A 22,711-nucleotide genomic window follows, 5' to 3' on the forward strand; every position below is an offset into this window, starting at 1 on the left:
ATAATGGAGCTAATAACTGTCATGATACCTCTTTTCACAGAGTGTACAGTCTAGCACAGCACTGTCCAATAGAATGTTCTCTGCATTGTCTCTGCATTGTCCAATATGATAGCCATTAGCCGCATGTGGCTATTGAGCACTTAAAATGTGACTAATGTAGCTGAGGGACCGAATTTATTTATTTTGAGAGAGCGAGAGAGAGAGAGCGAGCACAAGCAGGAGAGGGGCAGAGAGAGAGGAAGAGAGAATCCCAAGCAGGCTTCACTCAGCATAGAGCCCACTGCAGGGCTCAATCTCATGACGGTGAGCTCACAACCTGAGCCAATATCAAGAGTTGGTCTCAGTATTTAAGAATCTCTCATGGTTTGCCTCCCTCCCTCTTCTCCTCCCCCTGGGTGTTGTATGGAAACCAATTTGACAATAAATTATATTTAATATAAAAAAAAGAGTTGGTCTCTTAAGTGACATCCATCCAGGTGGCCTTTAATTAAATTTTTAAGTGTATTTATTTGGCGGGGGGGGGGGGGACAGAAAGAAAGGGAGAGAGAGAATCCCAAGCAGGCTCCGCACTGTCCACATGGAGCTGGTGTGGGGCCCGATTCCATGAACTGTGAGATCATGACCTGAGCTGAAATCAAGAGTCAGATGCTTAACAGATTGAGGCACCCAGGTGCCCCAATTAATTTTAATTAAACTAGTCACATGGCTAGTGGACACTGTATTGAACAATGCAGGTAGTGGGAAAAAGCTGTTAAATAATCACACACACACACACACACACACACACACACACACACAAAACAATGGAAGGTTACAGTTGTACTAAGTACTCTGAAGAAGGAATGCATGGTTGCACAAAGGCATACTAGGACATCTGACTTAGTATGGGCGGGGTGGTAGTCAGGGAAAGTAATGATTTCCTGAGGTAGTAATGATTGAGCAAAGATCTGAAGCTTCTCAAAAGAAGGTTAGGAAGCATGAAGGGCATGCATGCAGATAAGCAAGCAGCATGTACAAATGGTCTGTGGTGGAAAAGAACATGTCCTATGAGATGACTTCTGAGAGTCCAAGAGCAAACACCATCTCCCTCCTTTCCTCTTATTTGAAATCTCCAAAGTACTTAGCACCATGCTTTGCACACAGTAGGCATGGAATTAAATTTCAAATTCGGATGTGTGAAGCCAGGGCCTCACTAACTATGCAACCTCACCCATTTCCTCCTCAGAAATGCCCCAGCTGGAGAGCCAGGAAACAGGAGCCTCCTAATCCATCTCTGCTGTGGTGGCTCCAATCACTAAGGAATCTTGGTTTTTGTCTCAGAGAACTTTCTTTACTATATATATGGCTGGCAGCCTGCAACCTCCCACCTCTTAGTATTGTGGGAAATTATTCCAGGTGTTGTTTGGAGGAGATGTGGCCATAGGCAGGGCTGGAATCACAAGGGAACCTGTATTTTGTACCATTTGTTCATTATTGGACAAACATGTGTGAGTACTTACTACAAGCAGATGCTCTGCTAGGTGTTGAGGATGTGGTCAAGAAAAAAGCAATAGTGTCCTTGACCTCACAGAGCTTGTATTGTGGCAAAGAACCTCAGGAATCCCAGCCTATAGCAGCCAGGGCTACTAGCTCTTGGTGGAAACAACAGAGTGTTTGTGGTATTCTTTCATGTTCTCCTGGGTCAATGCACAACTCAAACATGCTCTCCAAACCCAGTCATCCTACACTGGGGTCCCAAAAGCCTTGGACACAGAGTTGAACCTTCAGATTGCCCAGTAATTGAGCTGTAGACTTCTGAGACCTATACATAATTTGCTATATATTCTCCCCAGGAACTCTGCCTTGCCTACAAGTTGGGAGTGTGTGAACTCTACAAAGTCATCATCTTCTAATAAGAAGAAACAAATAACTCCTTGTTTACACCCCAGCTTGCAGTCCCCACACCAACTTCTTATTCACACCCTTGGCTCACAAAAGAGCTTAAACAAAGTTTAGTTCCCCAAGGCTGGGGGAAGGGTGGAAAGTCTAATTTTTTTTTTAACCTACTCAAGGTCTTGTCCAAACGAGTTGTCACCAAAAAATGAAAGCCAGATGTTATTTTAGTGAGAAATAAATATGTGGCCAAGCTGCAGATTGAACCTGAGGTCCCCCTGGATAGTTTCCACGTGTGTCGGTAGCTGGACTCCCAGGTATCGGCAGCCCACATTCTTTCTCTTGTCTTTTAGCTGAGGCGCAGCTCGCACAGATGGCTAATGAGCAATTAACATCTCAGCCTCACATCCTGCCATGGTGATACCCATCGGTTCATAAGTTAGATTCAAACCAGTGCCGTGAGTTGCCAGGGGCTGCTGAGTTCAGGGTGAGAGGCAGAGACCCATGTCTGGAAAGGGGGGAGAGGACAAATTCAGGCTGAAAGTGCTGCCTCTAGCTTCTCAATGAGGGATCTGCTTTTGTTGGGAGCCCTTAAATCCTCGCAGGGAACATACTTCTGATAAACATCGAGGAATTACAGATGAAATCAGGGCCTCGGAGCAAAGAGCGGCCCTTTGGGGTTTAACATTACAGTGTGTTCTTCCTCAAGTCTGATTCAGTGGTGAGCTTTTCAGCCAAAGGAAGTGTTTTTGGTAATTGGCCGAATCTCCGTAGGAAGACCGCTGAGCTTGCTACTGCTTCTATCAGAGCAGTTTTCATCTCTTGGATTTTTCTCACACTTTTCAAGTTCTAGATGCAGTCGTTTGTGCCCTGGACTTTGAAATAGGGCATGCTGGTATTAGAACTTCCTTGGAGGACAGAATCGAGACGAGAGAGGGGAAAAGTGAGAGAATGGAGCTCAAAGGGTCAGTAGGGCCCAGAGTAGTGCCAAACCCCTGGGGAAAAGGCCAGCAGTATCAGACCCAGAGATTGTGGGTGAGGCATTTAGAGGGTTAGGCAGGCAGGCGATCCAAATTAGGAACGTGTGACCTCAGACTGGGTGCATGGCACATAGGCACAGCAGGCCAGGGGGAGGCAAGGCTTCAGGCCCACCACAAAGACAGTGGGGGAGGAAGCCCAGTGAAGGTCTGGATCACTGGCACTGAGCAAGGGTCTCTAGAGAAGGAGGGCTCTGCTGAAGGCAAGGCAGACCTCTAGCTTTGAGGAACCTCTCTGAGGTTTCTTCCTGCGTAAACTGAAGACAAAATCGTTCATAGCTCATAGGGTTATTTTGAGGATGTAATAGATTCATCGTTGTCAAGTGTTTAAAAGGGTGACACTCAACAAATATTATTTCATGACAGAGTTTCAAACATGAGGGAATAAGAAAAGGGACAGTTCCTAAAATACAAGTTTAATTCTAGGAAAGATATTTTTCAAACTAGGTCAGCTTGGCCTTTAAAACAGCATTCATTGGGGCACCTGGGTGGCTCAGTGGGTTAAGTGTCTGACTCTTGGTTTTGGCTCAAGTCATGATCTCATGGTTCATGAGTCTGAGCCCATCATTGGGCTCCATGCTGACAGTGTGGAGCCTGCTTGGGATTCTGTCTGTCTCTCTCTCTCCCTGCCCTTCCCTTGCTCATGATCTCTCTCTCTCTCTCTCTCTCTCTCTCTCTCTCTCTCAAAATAATAAGATTTAAATTAAAAAATTAATAAAACATATCATTCATTTACTCATATATCCTTCATTCAATCTTTCCTTCTTTATTCAAGAAATCTTTATGGATCCCCTTGGGTGTATAAGGAATTCTTCTAGTCCTAGGGATACAGTGTCAGTCTAGAACAGGGTTTGGCAAAGCATAGCCTTCAGGCCAAATCCAGCCCACTGCCTGTTTTTGTAAATAAAGTTTTACTGGAACACAGCCATGCCCATTCGTGGATGTGTTGTTGATGGCTGCTTTTATGCTACATTGGCAGAATTGAGTGGCTGTGACAGGTAGTGTAAAGCCTGAAAAGCCTAAGGTAATTGCTACCTGGCTCTTTACAGAAAACATATACAGACCTTGGTGTCGAGAGATCTTTTAGTACAGCACTCACTCTCCAATGAAAGAAGCCAGCCAATGGGAAGTTTCAGTATAGTGAAATAATTTCAGAGGACTGTAGGAGTAGAGGAGGGTCAGATAGGATTCCTAGAAGAGATACCTTCTCAGTTGAGATCCGGAGGCTGAATTGGAATTACTGAAGTAGAGGAGAAAGGAAAAGAATTCCAGATAGAGGGAATCTATCTGCGGAAGCCCAGAGATGAGGGAGAGCAGGGTATGTTCAGGAGCTAAATGAAATTCATCACAGCTGGAGTGAGAAGGGACAGATGACACCAAGCTTCCCAGGTAGGATGAAGATATTTTAATATTTTTGGAGAGCAGTGAGGAGCTATTGAGGAATGTTCAGCACGGGAACAACATAATCAGTCTCATAAGGAGATAAATTCACCTGGAATATGTAGAATCACTTTAAGAGTTGGGTGGGAGGGGGGCGCCTGGGTGGCTCAGTTGGTTGAGTGTCCGACTTCAGCTCAGATCATGATCTCACGGTTTATGAGTTCGAGCCCTGCATTGGGCTCTGTGCTGACAGCTCGGAGCCTGGAGCCTGCTTGGATTTTGTGTCTTCCTCTCTGTCTGCCCCTCCCCCATTCACATTCTGTTTCTCTCTCAAAAATAAATACTTAAAAAAATGTTAAAAAAGAGAGTTGGGTGGGAGGGTGAGGAACAAGAATAGAGGCAAGAAGGCTGGCAGGGGGAGCCCCTGGTAGCCTGAAGTATGAAAGAGGCAGTGGAAGTACAAGAAAAGCATGGTTTGAAGACATGCTTAAGAGGCAAAGCTCACAGCACATAGTGATTTGTGGCACATGGGGAGTGTCAAGTGAAAAGGAGTGAAGTACGAGAAAGGATCACTCCCTCAGATGGGGATCATGTGGGCAAGAGCAAGTTTGGGGTCGAGGGAGATGCAATATCCACATTGGACATGCCTATGGGATGCTCATGAGAAGTCAAGTTGGATTCTTTTCAGAGCAGGCCATGTCATTTATTGTACTGCTTGAGACGAGATGAAGATGTTAGCTCTTTGTGTATCTGAAGGAAGTGTTTTCTAGGAAGAGGACAGCAAGGGGATGTCCTGAGGATGGGAAGACCCTGATGTGTCCCAGGAGAGGCAGGGAGGCTGTGTAGCTAGAGCAGCATGAGAATGTGGGAGAGTGGAAGGAGCTGAAGTTTGAGAGGTAAAGGGGGAGGGAGGTAGACAGATCATGTGGACACATGTGACCCATTGCAAGACCATCGACTTTCACTGAGTTAGATGGGAGCCACTAGAGGATTCTGAACAAAGGAATGACTTGATTAATGTGTATTTTGAAAGGATCTTTCTAGCTGCTAGAGGTGAATAGGATGTAGGTGGGCAATGGTAGAAGCAGGGGGACCAGTCAGGAGACTACTGCAAATCTGAAGGCAACTCCTCCTCCTCCCCCGCCTCCTCCATATTAGTCAATTTCCCTTTTTATCCAAACAATCTCAGAATCTCAGTGTCTTATAAAAATAAATGCCTGTTTTCCTTGCTTATGGGTCATAAGTTGGCTGAGTTTAGCTGATATCAGCTGACTTCAGCTAGGCTCAGCAGGGCTTGGGTTCAGGCTGTAGACTAGGTTTAGTATCCTTCATGTGATTTCTTATTCTCCTCTGGCTCATGACTACCAGAGGCCTATTTTTCTCAAGCACGTGGAAGAAGAGATGAGATCCAGCCAAGTCAGAGAAGCGCATTTAAAGCTTCTGCTCACATCACACCCGCCAACCTTCTATTCGCCAAATCAAGGTACATGTCCAAGTCTGGCACCAGCAGTGCAAGGAGATATACACTTCCCCCTTTCATGGGAAACACTGCAAAGACACATGGTCCAAGTCTTAGGTATATGATTCTATAGCAGAGAAGGAGGGAAGAATTAGAACCCATCTACCATGGTAGGGTAAACCCTATCTACCATGTTCTGTCTGTATTCCAATTATCCTCATCTTCTGTCATCACGTTTTGCCTTGTCATCTTCCTGTTTGTCAGCCAGTTTTCACTCTGGTCATGTTTGACTTACACAATGATCACCTTCATTTTCTCCCCCATCAGCTCTTGCTTCTCCCCGATAAAACATCCTGCATGCCCTGCCTGAGTCTTCTTCCTACAGTGTTCCTTTCTTCACGTCAAGCCTGGTCGTGAAACTTGAGTGACCATTTAGCAACACAAATTTCCCCCAATGCGAGTCATTTCTGTATGCCCTTCATGGTTTTGGTCAACCTGTGTAACACCTGAACTGTTATTAGTTAATATTTTCTTTCACTTGACTTTAAGTCAACTTACTTTTTTTCCCCTTTGCTTCATCTTTTTAAAACAGATTTTTAAAAAAATTTTTTTTAACTTTTTTTAATTTATTTTTGAGACAGAGAGAGACAGAGCATGAACGGGGGAGGGGCAGAGAGAGAGGGAGACACAGAATCGGAAGCAGGCTCCAGGCTCTGAGCCATCAGCCCAGAGCCCGACGTGGGGCTCGAACTCACGGACTGCGAGATCATGACCAGAGCTGAAGTTGGACACTTAACGGACTGAGCCACCCAGGCACCCCTTCCTTAGCTTCATCTTAAGTAATAACTACCATAAGAGAGTTGCACATTATTCTAAAAACATAAAAATCTGTGCTGATTAAAATAAACATACTTACTCATTTACTGTCTGAAATCACTTAGAAGTCTGATGACTGCATCTTGGGGACCCACAGGCCTCCCACCAGCCCTAGGGCCTTATCCCCATCCATCTACTCTTCTGTCTCATCCCTATGTATTTCTACTGCTGGGACCATGATGGTTGCCTGTCTCTGCACCTGTTGTGGAAAAGCATTTGCCCCTAGCTTTGTTCATACTGCCCTCTGAGCTTGGAAGACCCTCCCTCCCCCTTTCTCTCTATCTGTCCTTGAAGACTTGCCCCATCCACAAGTCCCTAGTCCCTGGTTGGCTCTCTCTCCCCACTTCCCTTCCAGTCTGTGCCCATCACCCAGGGTTCCAGCTCATGCTTCTCTCATTGCTTCATGTGTGTTTGTCTTACCAGCTCAGCTCACAAGTGCGCCTTGCCTCACATGATTATATCTGCCAAGTCTTAGTCCACCCACCCACAGGAGATCCTCATCCTTCACTCTTTCACGTTGAAACAGATGCTGGTTCTATAGTGTCCTATCACAGGTCTTTTGACCAGGTACTCTCTCTGGCCTTTTTCTGTTTTTCTTTTTCTTTTTTTTTTTTTTAATTTTTTTTAACGTTTATTGATTTTTGAGACAGAGAGAGACAGAGCATGAATGGGGGAGGGTCAGAGAGAGGGAGACACAGAATCGGAAACAGGCTCCAGGCTCCGAGCTGTCAGCACAGAGCCCGACACGGGGCTCAAACTCACGGACCGCGAGATCATGACCTGAGCCGAAGTCAGCCGCTCAACCGACTGAGCCACCCAGGCGCCCCAACTGTTTTTCAGTCCTTTCCTCCTTCTCTTTCCAGATGCTAATCAAATATCGCCTCCTCCAAGAAGCTGTAAAGACTTCTCCCACAGCTTCCTAGATTTCCTTCTCCATCAGCATACAGCACATTTGCCTGTGGTCATCAGTGAACTTATCTTCCTTCCCTACTAGACTGTAAGCTCTTTAAGGAGAGGATCTCGCTGGATTTTGTGTGCCAGAGCATGACATAGAATAGGCACTAAGAAGATGTGATGATATAGGTATAGATATAGATATAGATATATAGAAATACAGTTACAATTACATTTACATATACATATAGACACAATGGAATATTATTCAGCCGTAAAAGGAATGAAATCTTGCCATTTGCAAGATTTAGATGAATCTAAAGGGAACAATGCTAAGTGAAATAAATCAGAGAAAGACAAATTCTATATGATTCCATTCATGTGGGATTTAAGGAACCAAACAAAGGGGAAAAAAAAGAGACAAAAAAACCCCAGCCTCTTAAATATAGAGAATAAACTGGCTGTTGCCAGAGGGGAGGTGGGGGAATGAGTGAAATAGGTAAAGGGGGATTGAGTACAATTATTTTTGGAACACTGAAAAATGAATAGAGTTGTTGAATCACTATATTGTACACCTGTAGCTAACACTGTGTGTTAATTATACTTGAATTGAAAAAAGGGAAGCATCCAAAAAATGAGTAAAAATAAAAAGGAATAGGCACTGAGTAAACATTAAATTTCTCAATTTATGAATTAAGTCACTTGAACTTGGCTGTTTCAGCAGGACTCTATGTTCATTAAGGCAGAGATCTTGCCTTCTCTCTTTTTTCCTTCCCTATATTGCTTGTCCCAGGTAGGCCCATGGTAGGTGCTTGTTAAATTTGCAATAAGGGGAGTTTCATAGGAAATGCAGGAAGTGGCTAAGATGGGCAATGAAAATTGATGCCAATTAAGATAGTTCAGCAATTCTAAGCACCTTCAGGCCTAACCCGATTTTGAACATCAAATGTATTATGCTTTTGATTATCGAAGGCAAGGGGGATATGTTTGGAGCCCTTTGCCTTTGTCCATGATTGAAAAGATGTAATTCGTGTTAGGTAACTAGTCCTGTCCTTTCTACATCTGGAGATGGTGTCGAATTCTTTTTCAGGATAGAACTGGTGTGTGTGTGTGTGTGTGTGTGTGTGTGCGTGCGCGCACGCATACACATGCGTGTGTGTGTGCGTGTATGTAAAACAGAGAAAAAGATAGCAATCCAGATGCCAACACACCTGGAATCTATTTGTGAGGATCACTGATTCAGTCCACAGCTTGGGCCATTCATTTATTTCTTGCTAAGTGAACATCTGGGATTCAGTTTGAGACGCCAACAAGTTTGGAAGGGATCTCAAAGCTGTGGTTGGGATGGGGAACTGCTCGCCTGAGGTGGGAGTGAGAGAGGTGAGCAGGGGCTCTTAAACTATTCTGCAGACTTTGGTTCAAATGCAACAGCCAGAGGGTTGAGAAACCATTCCCATGCTGGAAAAGCATTCACAGAAAGAAAAAACCAAAGAAGATTCAATCAGATTAAAGCAATAATGCAATCTGAAAAATGCCCCCTTTCCACTTTCCCCATTCCCTTTCCACCTCACAGTTATAAATGTGTCCAGGTATCTTCCTTTTCTAGGAAAAAAGAAAAAAAAAAGAAGAAGAAAAAAACCTTGGACCTGGACCAGGAAGGAAATGCTATGAGAAAGTAAAATTCTAATTAGTTATAGATGAGAATTGGTCACAGATAATTACTCTGCATTCCTTGGCTCATGCCTGAGAAAGCCTCAGAGATCTTTTTTGTTGCTTGATGTGTAGACATATATCTAGATACCTAGATAAACACCCAGGAAAGCGCACCGTCATTAACAAATCTTGCAGAGCGAGAGTGTTTATAACAGAAACGAAAGGGAAATTTGTCATTCACAAGCTAGGAATGTTTGAATGATTTTGCTGTCAGGACTCTTTTTTCCTTTCTCTCTCTCTTTTTTTTTTTACTTTGAGCTTTCTTAAACCAAAAGCAAAGGCCAATGGGTTCAAACAGGACCATTTTAAACAGTACACTTCCAGAGGATTTGTGCTGAGTCGTAGGCGCCCCCGTGACATCCACCAGCTAGAGTATTTCTCCTTCGATTTGCATCTGTCATTTTCCTACCTGTGGGTCAAAGGGGTTGGAGACCCAGATGACGGGCTGAGAATAAGCCAGAGAGAACATGTGAAGTCTGTGATGGGCTGTGCTCATGCCATCCTATTTAGAACCAGCTTTGCTGCATTGTTTGGGGGATTTTAAGTGGGGAGGGGGGTACTCCCATAGCTGCCTAAAGTATTTTTCTCTTAAATCCTAGTAGAAATAACTTAACATTAACTATAGGCTGCTTGAGGCATGCTTAATGTCTTGATGGAGTGTGCTTTTACAGAGCAATACTGACTTCTGGGGAATTCTCAATCCTTCTCCTCTGCCCCCCAACATGGCTCTCCTATATTCATTCCCAGACAGATAAGAGAGAGTTAGCCTTTGGGGGCCTTCTACCTTTTCTCTTTAGCACCCCTCATTCTGCTGATATAGAGGCCCCACTCTAATGCCCCATGTGGTATAAGGGACCGTCACCCTCCCTCTGGCTTTCCTCGATTCTGAAACTGTCCTTGCTTCCCCCTCAGCCCACTGTATAAATCAGATGGCATGTGCCCAGTGCTCCGTACTCTTAGGACCCTCCTTCCGGGACTGTGACCCAGGGTTTTAGTCTCTGCTATTATGATTGCAACTCTCCAGTAATCTGGTTGCAGTACTCCAGCAGGTCCCTAACAAGATACTCTGGTTTTAATAACCAGAGTGAAATGGCCAGCACAGGGGTGCTTGGGCATCATTGCATAGCAACGTACAGCATGGCAGACTTCTTACAAAGTTTACCATCTCTGTCTCATTTGTTCCCCAGTAATTTTGTGGAATAGGTGAAGTGGGTATTCACTCACTCACCCATTCATTTCATTTAACCAACCAACCAACCAACCAACCAACCAATCAACCAACCAATCAACCAAATAGCCAAACAGCAAATATTTGTTGAGCACTATTGCTTGCTAGACTAAGTTCTGAGTTGCAATGAACAAAATTGACCAAAAAAATCCCTCTTTTCTCATGGCACCTCTTATTTTTGTGGATAATCTAATAGGTATCATTATTCCCATTTTTCATGTGAAGAAGCCAAGAGAAAGAGAAGTTAAACCCAAAGGACTCTAGAGGTGGATGTAGAATCCAGGCATCCTACCCATCTTTCAGAAGAAGGAGAGTTATATAGGGATCTTAGGAATCATCTCAGTAACCCACTGATTCTGTTGATGTAGAAAACCAGGGTACTGTGGTTTACACAGACCTGCAGCTCTTGGGGATAGAGCTAGGACCATCACCCAGCTTCCCAAAGCCCATACCCTGTCCATGAGTTCTTGGCCCTTATAGGCTCTGTCATCTTGTCACTGTCCCTCACCCACCTAATGACCTCAGTCTTATTCCATTTGGACTGCTACAACAAAAGACCACAGACTGGGTAGCATAAAGCAACAGACATATTTCTCACAGTCTGGAGGCTGCAAGTCCAAGATCAGGATGCCAGCATGGTTATGTACTGTGGAGGGCCCTCTGCTGGGCTGACTTCTTGCTGTGTCCTCACCTGATGGAGAGGGCAATAGATCTCTCTGGAACCTGTTTTACAAAGGTATTAATCCCATTCATTAAGGGTTTGCTCTCAGGTCCTCATCAGCCTCCCAAGGCCCCATAACCTAAATCATCCCATTGGGGGGTAGGATCCTAGAATATGAATGTGTTGGGGGCAGGGGAGACACAAACATTCGAACTGTAACAACCTCTCCCCCCTTACTCCTTCAACTCCCTTGTCCATCTTTTCCAACATTGTAGTTCCTGGAAAAACCCCAGCTTAGGCTGAATTCAATTTCAGTTGTTTGCATGCCCTCACCCAGGCAGCTTGGATGTGTCTGGAGAACAGACACATGCTTATGTAGGCAGATGTCACAACTCAGGATCACTAACCTCACTGGCTGCTGTCCCACCAGCCTCAGCCTTTCCTGATCAATTCACTCTCCTGCTCTTTCCTGAACAATGGTTTCTTATCTCCTCTCCTCAGTCACTCAACACCTCCTTCCCCTCCTCAGTCTCTGCTGATGATCCAGCTTCCTTTTTCAGTGAGAAAACAGGAGTAGTCAGAGGAGACCTTCCATAGACTCCCATAACTGTATCTGCCATACCTCTGTCCCCTAACCTCTGCCTCTCCTGCAGTTGCCACAGGTGACCTGTCTTCCGCCCTGTCAAGGGCCATTGCCATCACTTGTGCATTGGAATTTTCCCTGTCACCTATTCAGGAGCCTTGGTCTAAAAATTTCCCCCTCAATCCCCTGCTTACTTTACCCTGTTTTCCAGATCATTCTCATCAGCATATAAAAATGTTGCAATTCTCCCCCATCTTAAAAACTAAAAACAAAAAGCCTTTCTTGACCCCATGTTCCCTACCAGCTACCAGCCCGTTTCTCTCCCCCTTTATAGCAAGCCCCCTCAAAATCAGTGTTTCCCCTTGATTTTCTCCTCCCACTTTTTCTTGAGCCACTCCAGATAATAGTCAATTCCTACCTCTACACAAAGCTGCTTTTTCCACATCACCATTGAGCTGCATGTTGCTAGAGCCAATGTCATCCTCATCTTTCTATACCTCTCAGCAGCAATCCCACCCCGCCTTGGAACTCTCTCCCCTCAGTTGGCTTCCACTATTCCACCCTCTCTTGATTCTTCTTCTACCACACTGGTGGCTATTTCCTGCTCCCTCTGCTCTCCAGTGGATGGCACAGCCCATGACTGTCCTTATCCCTCTTCCCCTTTCTTCATTTCCCATGGTGGGGCTGTGGTTAGTGCATTTATTTATTTATTTTTGAATATTTATTTTGGGAGAGAACGTGAGCATGGGAGGGGCAGAGAGAGGGAGAGAGAGAATCTCAAGCAGGCTCTGCACTGTGAGCACAGAGCCCAAAGGGGGGGTTGATCTCGCAAACCATGAGATCATGACCTGGGCTGTAACCAAGAGTCAGACGCTTAGCCATCTGAGCCACCCAGGTGCCTCAGTGGTTCATGCATTTAAGTATCATCTACATCTCTATCATGGTCTTATTCCTGAAGCCCAGGTTTGCGTATCCAACTGCCTACCAGGTATCTACACTTGAGTATTTATAGGCATATCAAATTTAATATATCTGAATCTGGTTCCCAGACTTCTTCTGTCCACCCTCCTCTCCCTTCTCTAGTAGCAGTAGTTCCACAGTTTTAGATGCACAGGCCAAGCCTCGGTGTCAACTTTCATCACCCTGTCTCTCCAGCTTCACTGCAATGCATTGACAAATCCTGTCTGCTCCACCTTCAAAACATTTCTATTAACATCTCCACGGCTGCCATCCTGGTCACAGGGTAAAAAGAATTCCCAGGGAAGGGAAGAATGTGTGCAAAAACCCTGAGGCAGGAGAGGATGCAAGGCTGGAGTATCTCAGAGGGGATGAGTCATGATTCTTGAGTCTGGGGAGCTGCCTGACCTTTCAGAATGAGGACATCACTGTGCAGATCCAAGCTTTGGCCATCGTCAAGTAGTCTGGCTGGCTGAAATGGATCTGGTCAGCTCTGAGGGATATACATGGCCCTGTGGCATGCTCAGCATGTCTGCAGTGTATGTTGGATGCACATGTGTATGTATGTGCATTGACATGCATGCACAAATGTGTGTTTTCTCCCACCCTAGACATGTTTTCCTGGAGTCTGAGCCTTGGTGTACTAAGGTGGTTCCATGTACAATCCACTGGGAAATTCCCAGAGACCCCTGCTTGTGAATTTAGTCCTAGATAAAGCAGCATGTTGGTCACAGTCTCTGGGGTTCCCTGAATTGTTCTAGGCATGGTGACTTAGGTGTCATGGGTTAGCCACCCCGGAACAAGAGGGCTCTCAGTGCCTTTTGGCTCATTCTCTGTAGAGTCAGTGGTATTCTGCTATAGCTGCACACACAGGACTCTTGCCCTTCTTTCTCTCCACCCCCTCTCCCCTCCTGAAATCAAAGTTTTCTGGAGGGAGGGGTATTTGGGCATAGGGGTCAGAGACAAGGCAGGCTCAGGCCACTGATGTGCTCTGCTTTCTTTCTGACAACCGTGTAATTGGAGGAAAATTGGTCCAATGTGAGGTGCGGGGAAGTTCAAAACGGGTTGTTTGGGAGTCTTTGTGCTTGTTTTCTTTTCCTGCTAGCATCCTGAGTTGGATCCCAGCAAGGTGAGATGTTGGGCAAGCCCCAGAGCTCCCTAGAACAGTACATAAACCCCAGTACAAAGTCACGTACAAGGGCAGGCAGGGAAGTTCTGAATGGACAGATCCTTTACATCTGAAAGGGGAACGAGAATAAATGTCCTTTAGAAATGGCTCTGGATTTCCCTCCTGCCCTGGGGACAGTGATTCTGGGACCCTCAGAGCCTTCTGAAACCAGAGGGAAATGATCATTATATAAGCCTTGGACAGTAAGACCAAGAGAGCACAGGCTCAGCTTCCTAGTCTGCCTTGACTCAGTTTGTCTCGCTATAAAACGGACAGATGCTCTCTATTGCTGACCTCCGTCTTGGGATTGTTATAAGGCCTGCTGGTCAACCAGCACGAAAGTGTTACTCGGAAGCAGAATGGTGAATGGATTCAAAGACAGCCTTTGGTATCAGAGAGACCTCTTTCTAAACCTTACTTATCAGCTGTGTGACTTTGGACAAATTACATAATCTCTCTGTTGCCTCAGCTTCCTTATGTAAAATAATGACAGTAACAATGTTTACTTCAAGAGTCACTCTAAGAGTGAAGTGAGATAGTACATATAAAACATCTCACACTGTCCTTAGTACAGCATAAGTGCCCTGTCTTAATAGAAAAAAAGGAAGGAACAGCAAAAACAAAGAGATCATCATTGTTGCTTTAATGTAAAGACAGCTGGCTATTACCATAGTTCTTACCAAATATCCAAGATCCCTGTAGATTTCCCACCTTCCTTTACAGTTCTGTTCATGCTGTGCCGTTAGTTCTGGCCAGTAGACTGAGTGCAGAAGTGATAGGAGTCCCACTAGGTGGAGAAAGCTGGGAGCTGCTGGCTCCTTGTTTCCTCTCTTCCCTAGCGCTGTAGCCTTGGAGGCCACATGTTCCCTCTGTCATCTGGCAAGATGGAGCAAGTCCTTTATGAGAGTGTAGAGTCTGTGTTTAGTGTGTTAACCCAGTGGGATTTAGGAACTCATTTGTTATGCTAATAGCCTTGCTGACCAACACAGTCATCTATGGAGAAGTAAATCTATATTTCTGGGTCCTGGGGCATCTAGGGATGGTGATGCTGATAAGAACAGTTGCTGCAACTGCCATCATTTATTGACTCTTTGAGAAGCACTACGGGGACCTTTGCAGTTGTTAAACCCTTCCTCCCTCTCAGGTACCTCGTGAGGTACGTGTTTTGCTATTACATAATAATTGTGTTCCTAAAATACACTTTAAGTTATTTTTAAAATGGGTTCTCTCAAGCAACTTCAGTGAGGAAAAAAAAACTGCTTAGGGGCAAGAATTTTAGATGATGAAAACAAAGTTATTTCTCCCACAGAAATGTCAAAAATAAAGATTTTTAATTGCTATTAAGGACGTTTTGAAGTTACAAACTAAAAATAACAGATTTTCAAAATTGGCATAAGCCAACCTAAATGTCAATGAGCAAATGCTGAATTCTGTGGAAGATGAGACTCAGGTCAACTTGCTTCATTCAGAACCATCAAAATAAATCGTGGTTTGGACTAGAAGTGCTTTTAAAAGGAAGCCCCGTTAGATCTCAAGAAAGCTGCTAGCAAAAGAAAAAAAAGAAAAAGGAGAGAAAGAAAGATTAAAAATGGAAATCCCACTGGCAAAGAAGAGTCAGTCACCCAGCGAAAAGAGGCCATGGGTGCTGAGGCAAATAGGCTTTCTTTCCACACATATGGGAACCATTTCTGACATGACAATGATGTAAACCAACAACATCACAAATCAGTTTTCTTACTGAACTGATCAGGTTACATCCAGTTTGCATTATGAAATTTGCATAACAGGAAAAAAGCCTGAATTTGATTTGTTTGACCAGTAAGGAAACCAAAAAAATAAGAGGCCATTGTTTTTATAGGGAGCAACTGTAGAAATAACCCCAAATCAGGGCTGTCTGCTTTTTTCCCTTGCCAAAGTTCAAGTTTTTTCTCTTATGCTCACAGAGTTCCCCTGATGTATAGTGACACCCGTATATCCTCATGGATGATGGTGCCACCTCTGAGTTTGGTGCTGCCCTTCTTCTGGGCTTGCCTGGAGCCCCAGCTCCATGGGCCTCTCTATCTATCCACTGGGGGAGGCTTGGAGCTTCTGCTCTGAATAACAAAGCCACTTTAGCCCTGTTGCTTAGACATGTTGATGCTTCTGAAAGTACCAGTAGACCTGGAGAGCATCCAGGCTGCCTAGCAAAGTGCCTGGGGCTGAGGAACCAATTGATTTCATTACTAAAGTAAGCAATCCCAGTGACCTTTGGGAGTTAGCACACTGACTTTTTCCCTCCTTCAGGCCGTAGCTGGGCAGCTGGACAGGCCACTGTTCCCTGAAGAAAGGAAAGGACTTGGCAAGCCTTGCCCTGGCTTGCTGACATACATGCTTCTGGCCTGGAGGCCTCTTGCACTGTCCTTCCCCCGGGGGGTGGGGGAAGTACTGAGTGAGCCCCCATAGTTCTTACCTTGCCTGACTATCAGTGAGGCAGGTGAGTCTGCAAGAAGTTTCTGGAGAATGCAGACAGACAGGTGGACCCTCTGGGAGTTTTATTCACCTCCAAACAGGATGACTTCTGTCACCTAGCCCAGGAAGGCCATTGATCTTTGAGGCTCCCCAAATTTGCCGTTCCTCCCTTATGATTTATTCATGAAACTCAACAGACCCTTCCTGAAGCACCACCCGCTTGCATGCCTGGGGCTTTGTGGGCTAAAGTTGGGATCGCAGGGAGACAGTAGATGCATATTCTACACTTGAGGACCTTTAGAGTTTCCTGGGAAGATGATACTCATACATTAGGTGATAAGACAGTCTATAATGAAGAGCTAAGCTAAATACTATCATTATCCGTGGCAGCCAGGAGCACAGACTTCACATCAGGTGCCTGGGCTCAAATCCTGTCACCATCATTTTGGTCAAGTTGTTCTTTGGGCAAGTGCTTTAACCATTTTAGGCTTCTGTTTCCTTATTATGGGGCTACTGAGAGTACTAGCCTCAAAGCATTTCCGTGGGTAATGGGAAGCCCAGTGCTTCATGGTGGGATAGTTCATGTAAAGTGCTTAGTACAGTGTCCGAGTCATGGCTTTACTGTTATTACTAGCTACTGATACTAGTTGTCAGAACATATTTGAGAGATCCCAGTAGCATAGAAATCTTGAATCTGAACACAGCGCGTTCTGCATGCTGTCTCCCTTCTCTGTTCCTTTTGGCAGTGATTGGTAATCTCAGCTGATCAGTTACCCACTTAGCAGGAGCCCTGGGGGCCTGTTTTAACACCTCCACCCCTGGAACTCCTTTGGACTGTCAATGATGCCTCACATGCATCTCCTACACTCCAATACCATTCTCATCCTTAACCAGGTCCTCACACAGTCATGTGGATTATGCAAGAGCCCTCATAATTAGTCTCCTTGCTTCCTTTTTCACTCTGCCAAACGAGACTTACTGCTATTCAAGAGGACTTTCCAAAACCCAAGCCAGGTGATCATTCCCTTGCTTACCCCTCTCCTGTGGCTTCCCATTACTCCCAGGAAACAACCGAACCCAGATCCTTTATCATTACCCATGAGGGCCCTTGCTGTAAGACCTCTGCCTGGCTCTGCAGCTTCATTACTTCTGCTTCTCATGTCCTCTCTGGAATCCAGCGGTGCAGCCTACTTCCCAGGGGCCCCTTGGTGTCGTGGCCCTCCGTAGACATACAAAAGTGTAGAACTCTTCGTCCCTGTCTCTTAAAGAGTTGTACTCCTGCTTCAAAAGTAAATTCCAGCCACTTCCTTTTGGAAGCCCTCCTTTACCAGGTCTGGGTTAGCTGGCCCTCCTCTGTACTCCCATGATACCTTTGTTTTCCTGTCTTCTCCACTAGCATCGATATTCGGAAGGGAATATTCTTACTCATCTTCATACATTCCTACTTAGAAAGGACTGACGAGATGAATGGATGGGGGTTGGATGGAAAGGTGGGTAGATGGATGATTGAAGGGATAGATGAATGGACAAATTCAACAAAAAAAGTGGCAAAATCTCGAATCAGATCTTACACCCAGGTACCTCCAGAAAGGTGATCAGCAGTACTGCAGTGCTTCATGGTTCAGGCTGAAAAGCAGTATGACCTTGCAACTCACAGCCTGTGGGCTTTTGACATTGATGCTGCCCATTGTTCTAGCAGGTAAAGCTGAAAAAGAGTGCTGATCTCCGAGGGACAGGGGATAGCCAGGAGGGCTTTATCTTATCACTGACCTGGCCTATGGTTGGTGTCAATCCCCTCAGGTCTGCCCTCATATGAGTCCCATTTGGTCCTTTTCATCCAGGCCTGATGGATCTGTTTTCAGCTTGAACCACAGTAGGAGAGTTTCACCTCTGGATACAGGGTGACAGAGCAGTGGATGACATGAGGGATGGAGGGCATCATGGCCACAGCCCCTGTCTGCAGCCCAGTGCTTCCCTGTTCCTCTACCAGGAGAACGGCACATTGTGTACTATTCATTTTCCTGCTCAGGAGCTGCTCTACAGCAGCCACGTGGGAAATGCACTTTATGCAGCTTAGAGCCTCCATCAGCCCTTCAAGGAAGACCTTTCAGCTGGCTCAGTTTGCTAAGTAAACGTGAATAAACCCTGGAATGAACTGGAAATGAAATGGAGCATCAGACTCCTTGTGATAGGGAGAACCAGCATGAGGCCCGCCCAAGCTGAAGCGGAAAAACCCAGAGGCTCTGGGAGAACAAGCCGGGTCCAGCTGCCCTGGAAGCCTCATCAGGGTTTATGAAGCAGCAGGCAGAGCACAATTGGCTCAGTTTGGTTGTGTTTTTATTTTTGTCCAGCCACAAATACTGAAAAATGATTCCTTCCCTTCCTGGAGCTTTGGAGCCAAGCTGGTTTTATTTTTAGCTTCAACTCTGGTTTAGGGCTTTTAGCACACTAAACACCCTACCCACTGCAGGCCTCGGTGGGCTGAATTTTAGGATTTTTGCCTAGACTGAAGTGTTGGTCGTCTGAATATAACCGTCACCCGGCTCTGTGCAGCTGTGACAATAGAGGGTGGTTCCAGACAGACACATAGAGACCCAATTCTGGCCTTAGGGACCTCCAAGAGAGTTCTTTTCAGGGAGGGAAATGTATTCAGGATGGATGGTTGTCTGAGCTGGGGCTGAGGAGGTGGTAACCCTGAATGAAAGGAAGGAAAGGGGGGAGGAGAAAGAAGAAAGGAAAAGAGGAAGGGAACTGTCAGTTATTACAAGGCTTTGAGAGGTTAGTGGTTCAGAACTTGGGCGCTGGAGGCAGACTGCCTGGGTTCAGATGCTGACCCTACCACTTCCTAACACTGTGGCCTTGTGGAACGTACTCATCCTCTCCAGGCATCAGCATCCTCATCTATGAGATGTGGGTAGTAATGATGCCTGCTTCCAAGCTCTCCTGCCTGTGATTGTGCCCATCCAGCATGTAGCATAGCATCTGATGTGCAGTTAGGGCTGCATCATTTTTATTATTATCTCCATGCTCTTATTGCAGTGCTAGACACTTGGGCACACACTGTGTCATTAAGAATTTCTGTAACCCAATGTATAGGGTTATTTTGAAGATGGAACACTGAGGTTCAGCAGACCAGGTAACTACCCAAAAGTCCCACAGGGAGATCAAGACATAGTTAGACCTGAACCCAGCTTTGGCCAAAGTCATATCACCGCACCTTCTCTGGGATCAGTGCTCCCATATGACATCAAAGGACATATCACAAACTTATGGGAGCTGCTCTGAAGAGCAACTAGATTACCCATTACCCTTCTCTCCCCTGGGCTCCTCCTGTATTTCCATTTTAGTGACAGGAACATGAACAGTGGATACTGGGAGTGATCACTGGTCACAGGGCACCTGGGTGGCTCAGTTGGTTAAGCGTCTGACTTCGGCTCAGGTCATGATCTCACAGTTCGTGAATTCAAGCCTTGCGTTAGGCCCGGTGCTGACAGCTCAGAGCCTGGAGCTTGCTTCAGATTCTGTGTCTCCCTCTCTCTGTCCCTCCCCTGCTTGTGCTCTGTCTCTCTCTACCAAAAATAAATAAACATTGGGGCGCCTGGGTGGCTCAGTTAAATGTCCATCTTTGGCTCAGGTCATGATCTCGTGATTCGTGAGTTCAAGCCCCACATTGGGCTCTGTACTGTCAGCTCAGAGCCTGGAGCCTACTTTGGATTGTGTGTCTCCTTCTCTCTCTGAACACCACCCCCCCACATCTCATGCTCTGTTTCTCTCTCTCTCTCTCTCTCTCTCTCTCTCTCTCAAAAATAAATAAACATTTAAAAATTAAAAAAAGAAAAAGCAAACACTGGTCACACTCATGGAAACAGAAAGTAGAGTGCCGGCTATCAGGGACTGGGGTGGGGAGTTGTTCAATGGTGATAGTGTTTCAGTTTTGTGAGATGAAAAAGTTCTGGAGATCTGCACAACATTATGAATATACTTAACACCACTGAACTGTACACTTGAAAATGGTTAAGATGGAAAATTTCATGTTTTTGTTTTTTACCACAATTAATAAAACATTACAGAAGAGCACTAGTGTGGGAGTCATGCTGCTTTTGGAGTGTCGCTGGGAACTTGAGCTTATCCGTCCAACTTCTCAGCCTCTTGTCTGGTCTCCTTGCAGTCAGGAGGCCCACAAACAGCATCACTGGACCACACCTGCCCACACACACCGTGAGCCCCTTCAGGGCTGAGCAGCACACTTCTGACAGGAGCCTTATTCTGGGGTCTTCAAAGCTCCTCTCTCACATGCTTTGCCCTTTCTGACCTCCTGCTTGTCCCCTGTCTCTTAGAAATTTTTGGCCATCAACCTGGGACAAAAGGGGGAAAATAGCAAAATCCCCCCAGGGAAGCATGTCTGCTTGGCGTGGTGGAGAGAGTGTGGGCTTTGGGCAGAAGCAGGGAAGAAGCTCATCTTATCTTTTCTTCAGCTTGCTTAACTCTAAGATAGGATAGTATGGTTGTCCCAGGTAACGAAATGGGCAGGTCACTCCAAGCAAAAATTTCAACCAGGCTATAAACTGTTCTTTTGCTGCAGGAGATTCTGAGGATTCTGGGGACAGGTTTGGAGACACTGGTTTGGGCACTCACTGATGAGGCTGTGTAAAGATGCTAGGACAGAGAGTCATGGGACTGGGCAGGGATGAGGGTCTCCCTCTTGGCCTCCTCCTCCCCAGAGAACAGCCTTCTTGGAGGCCACAGTAAGGGCTTGGTGTCCCTTGAAAACTCATGTGGACTTCTTCACTGTTGGCATTAGCATTGACCATTCTCAGGAGAGCATGAGATTGGCTCTGTTGCTGCCATCCAATGTGGGGCATCCCTTCTGGGAGGAGTTTACCTCCAGCCACATGGCTTGCCCAGACTGTGGTTTTTGACCCAAAGCTGACTGCTCCATTAGGCACAGCGGGGACAGTGCTCAGGGCCAACAATACTTTCAGAGGCCCATGAAAATGTTTTCATTTCTTTTAAAATTAGAAGGAAAAAAAAAGCCTTTCAGGTCAAAGTGAATGTTATAATATATAATATTAATATATTTTTATACCAACATAGTTATAAAATGTGATATTAATTTTTTATATAGAGTTAGGGGCATGCAAAGGCAAAAGTGCCAAGGGCCCATGAAAGTTATAATACAGCCCCACTCCAGGCTGGCAGGGATTCCATTTGGCCCCTCAACCCATGGCCTCTTCTGTTTCCATAGTAACTGCTATCTCCCTACTGCAACCACCACCACTATCTAGGATGAAATACTCTCTCTGGTATTTTATTTCTTTTTAGGGACCCATTTTGCATATCAGTTTCATCACTTGGCGATTGCTACCTGGAGCACATGGCCGGAAAATTTCAAAAGCCTTGTCTGGAATCTGTGGGAAAGAATGGTGTGATCAATTAGTGATGTCTGTCCTAGGCTCTTGATGGGGAAGGGACAGCACACATGCTGTGTTCTTGCCTTTGACTGACCTTTGCTTTATATCTCCAACTTGACTGCAAGCCTTGCAAAACAGAATATGCCTTAACATGCTGTGCATCCCATGTTGAAATATCTAGAAAGTCTCTTAATACCTGTTGATTGATTGAAGTGAGTATCTGTGAATACTCTTAATCCATTTAATGTCTCCTGATACCCTTTCATTCTGTTCTTTATCTCTAGGCGCCTGAACAAGAATAAGCTCCAGGTCCTTCCGGAATTGCTTTTCCAGAGTACACCAAAGCTCACCAGACTGTAAGTAGAGCCGAATTATGTTCTCTACCTGGTGTCCTGCCTGGCTTTGGTGATATGGATATTGTGGTTGCCTTTGTGAGTGGAGCCTAGTACCATGCAGAGCTTGGTAGTTAGGCCATATGTATGGAGACTAGGAGCTGGGCTTCAATATGGCGTGCCCCTACACTCCCCTCCACACCTGACTTTTGCTCCCATTCTTCAGATATCAGTGGCTTAAGTGGCCAATGAGGGCTGGTGGCTTGTGGTAGTAGATCTCTTCTTTGCAAAGAAGGACACACTGCCATTTAACATGGTCTGACCTCACCTCAGGGAAATGCCCTGGGGATGGGATTTGAGGTAGGTTTACTCAAAGGAGACACCAGTGGTCTCAGAGGGCATTGTATTGGACTGAACACTTTAACCTCACCATCCTGCAGACCAGAACAACTCCAGCCCTTTGCCTGCTTCCTACCTCCGCCAGTCTGAGAACCCTGGGTCTGGAGATCTATGATTTTGTGGGAAAAGGAAGAAACATCTTAAATTTTGCTTTATCTTCTGGAATGGTCCAAGACATAATGCAGGGGGAAGATTGGAGATGTTTCTGTGCATTTATTCAGTATGAGAGTTTGGAGGTTCAAGGAACTTGAGATGCACGTCAGAATGGAGATTGCGGTTGGCATATTGTGGGT

The 22,711-nt window shown here is 45.5% G+C and overlaps 1 protein-coding gene across 2 annotated transcripts in view; it reads left to right on the forward strand.

Moving 5' to 3' along the window:
* SLIT3 (slit guidance ligand 3) overlaps window positions 1–22,711 on the forward strand; it is a 594,982-nt gene that overhangs the window by 79,953 nt on the left and 492,318 nt on the right. For both annotated transcript variants that reach the window (XM_042947171.1, XM_042947176.1), the window contains exon 4: window positions 21,972–22,043. In XM_042947171.1, the coding sequence (XP_042803105.1) occupies window positions 21,972–22,043 (72 nt within the window). The remainder of the gene's footprint in view (window positions 1–21,971; window positions 22,044–22,711) is intronic.

Source organism: Panthera leo, chromosome A1, assembly GCF_018350215.1.
Source record: "Panthera leo isolate Ple1 chromosome A1, P.leo_Ple1_pat1.1, whole genome shotgun sequence".
Taxonomy (NCBI): Eukaryota; Metazoa; Chordata; class Mammalia; order Carnivora; family Felidae; genus Panthera; species Panthera leo.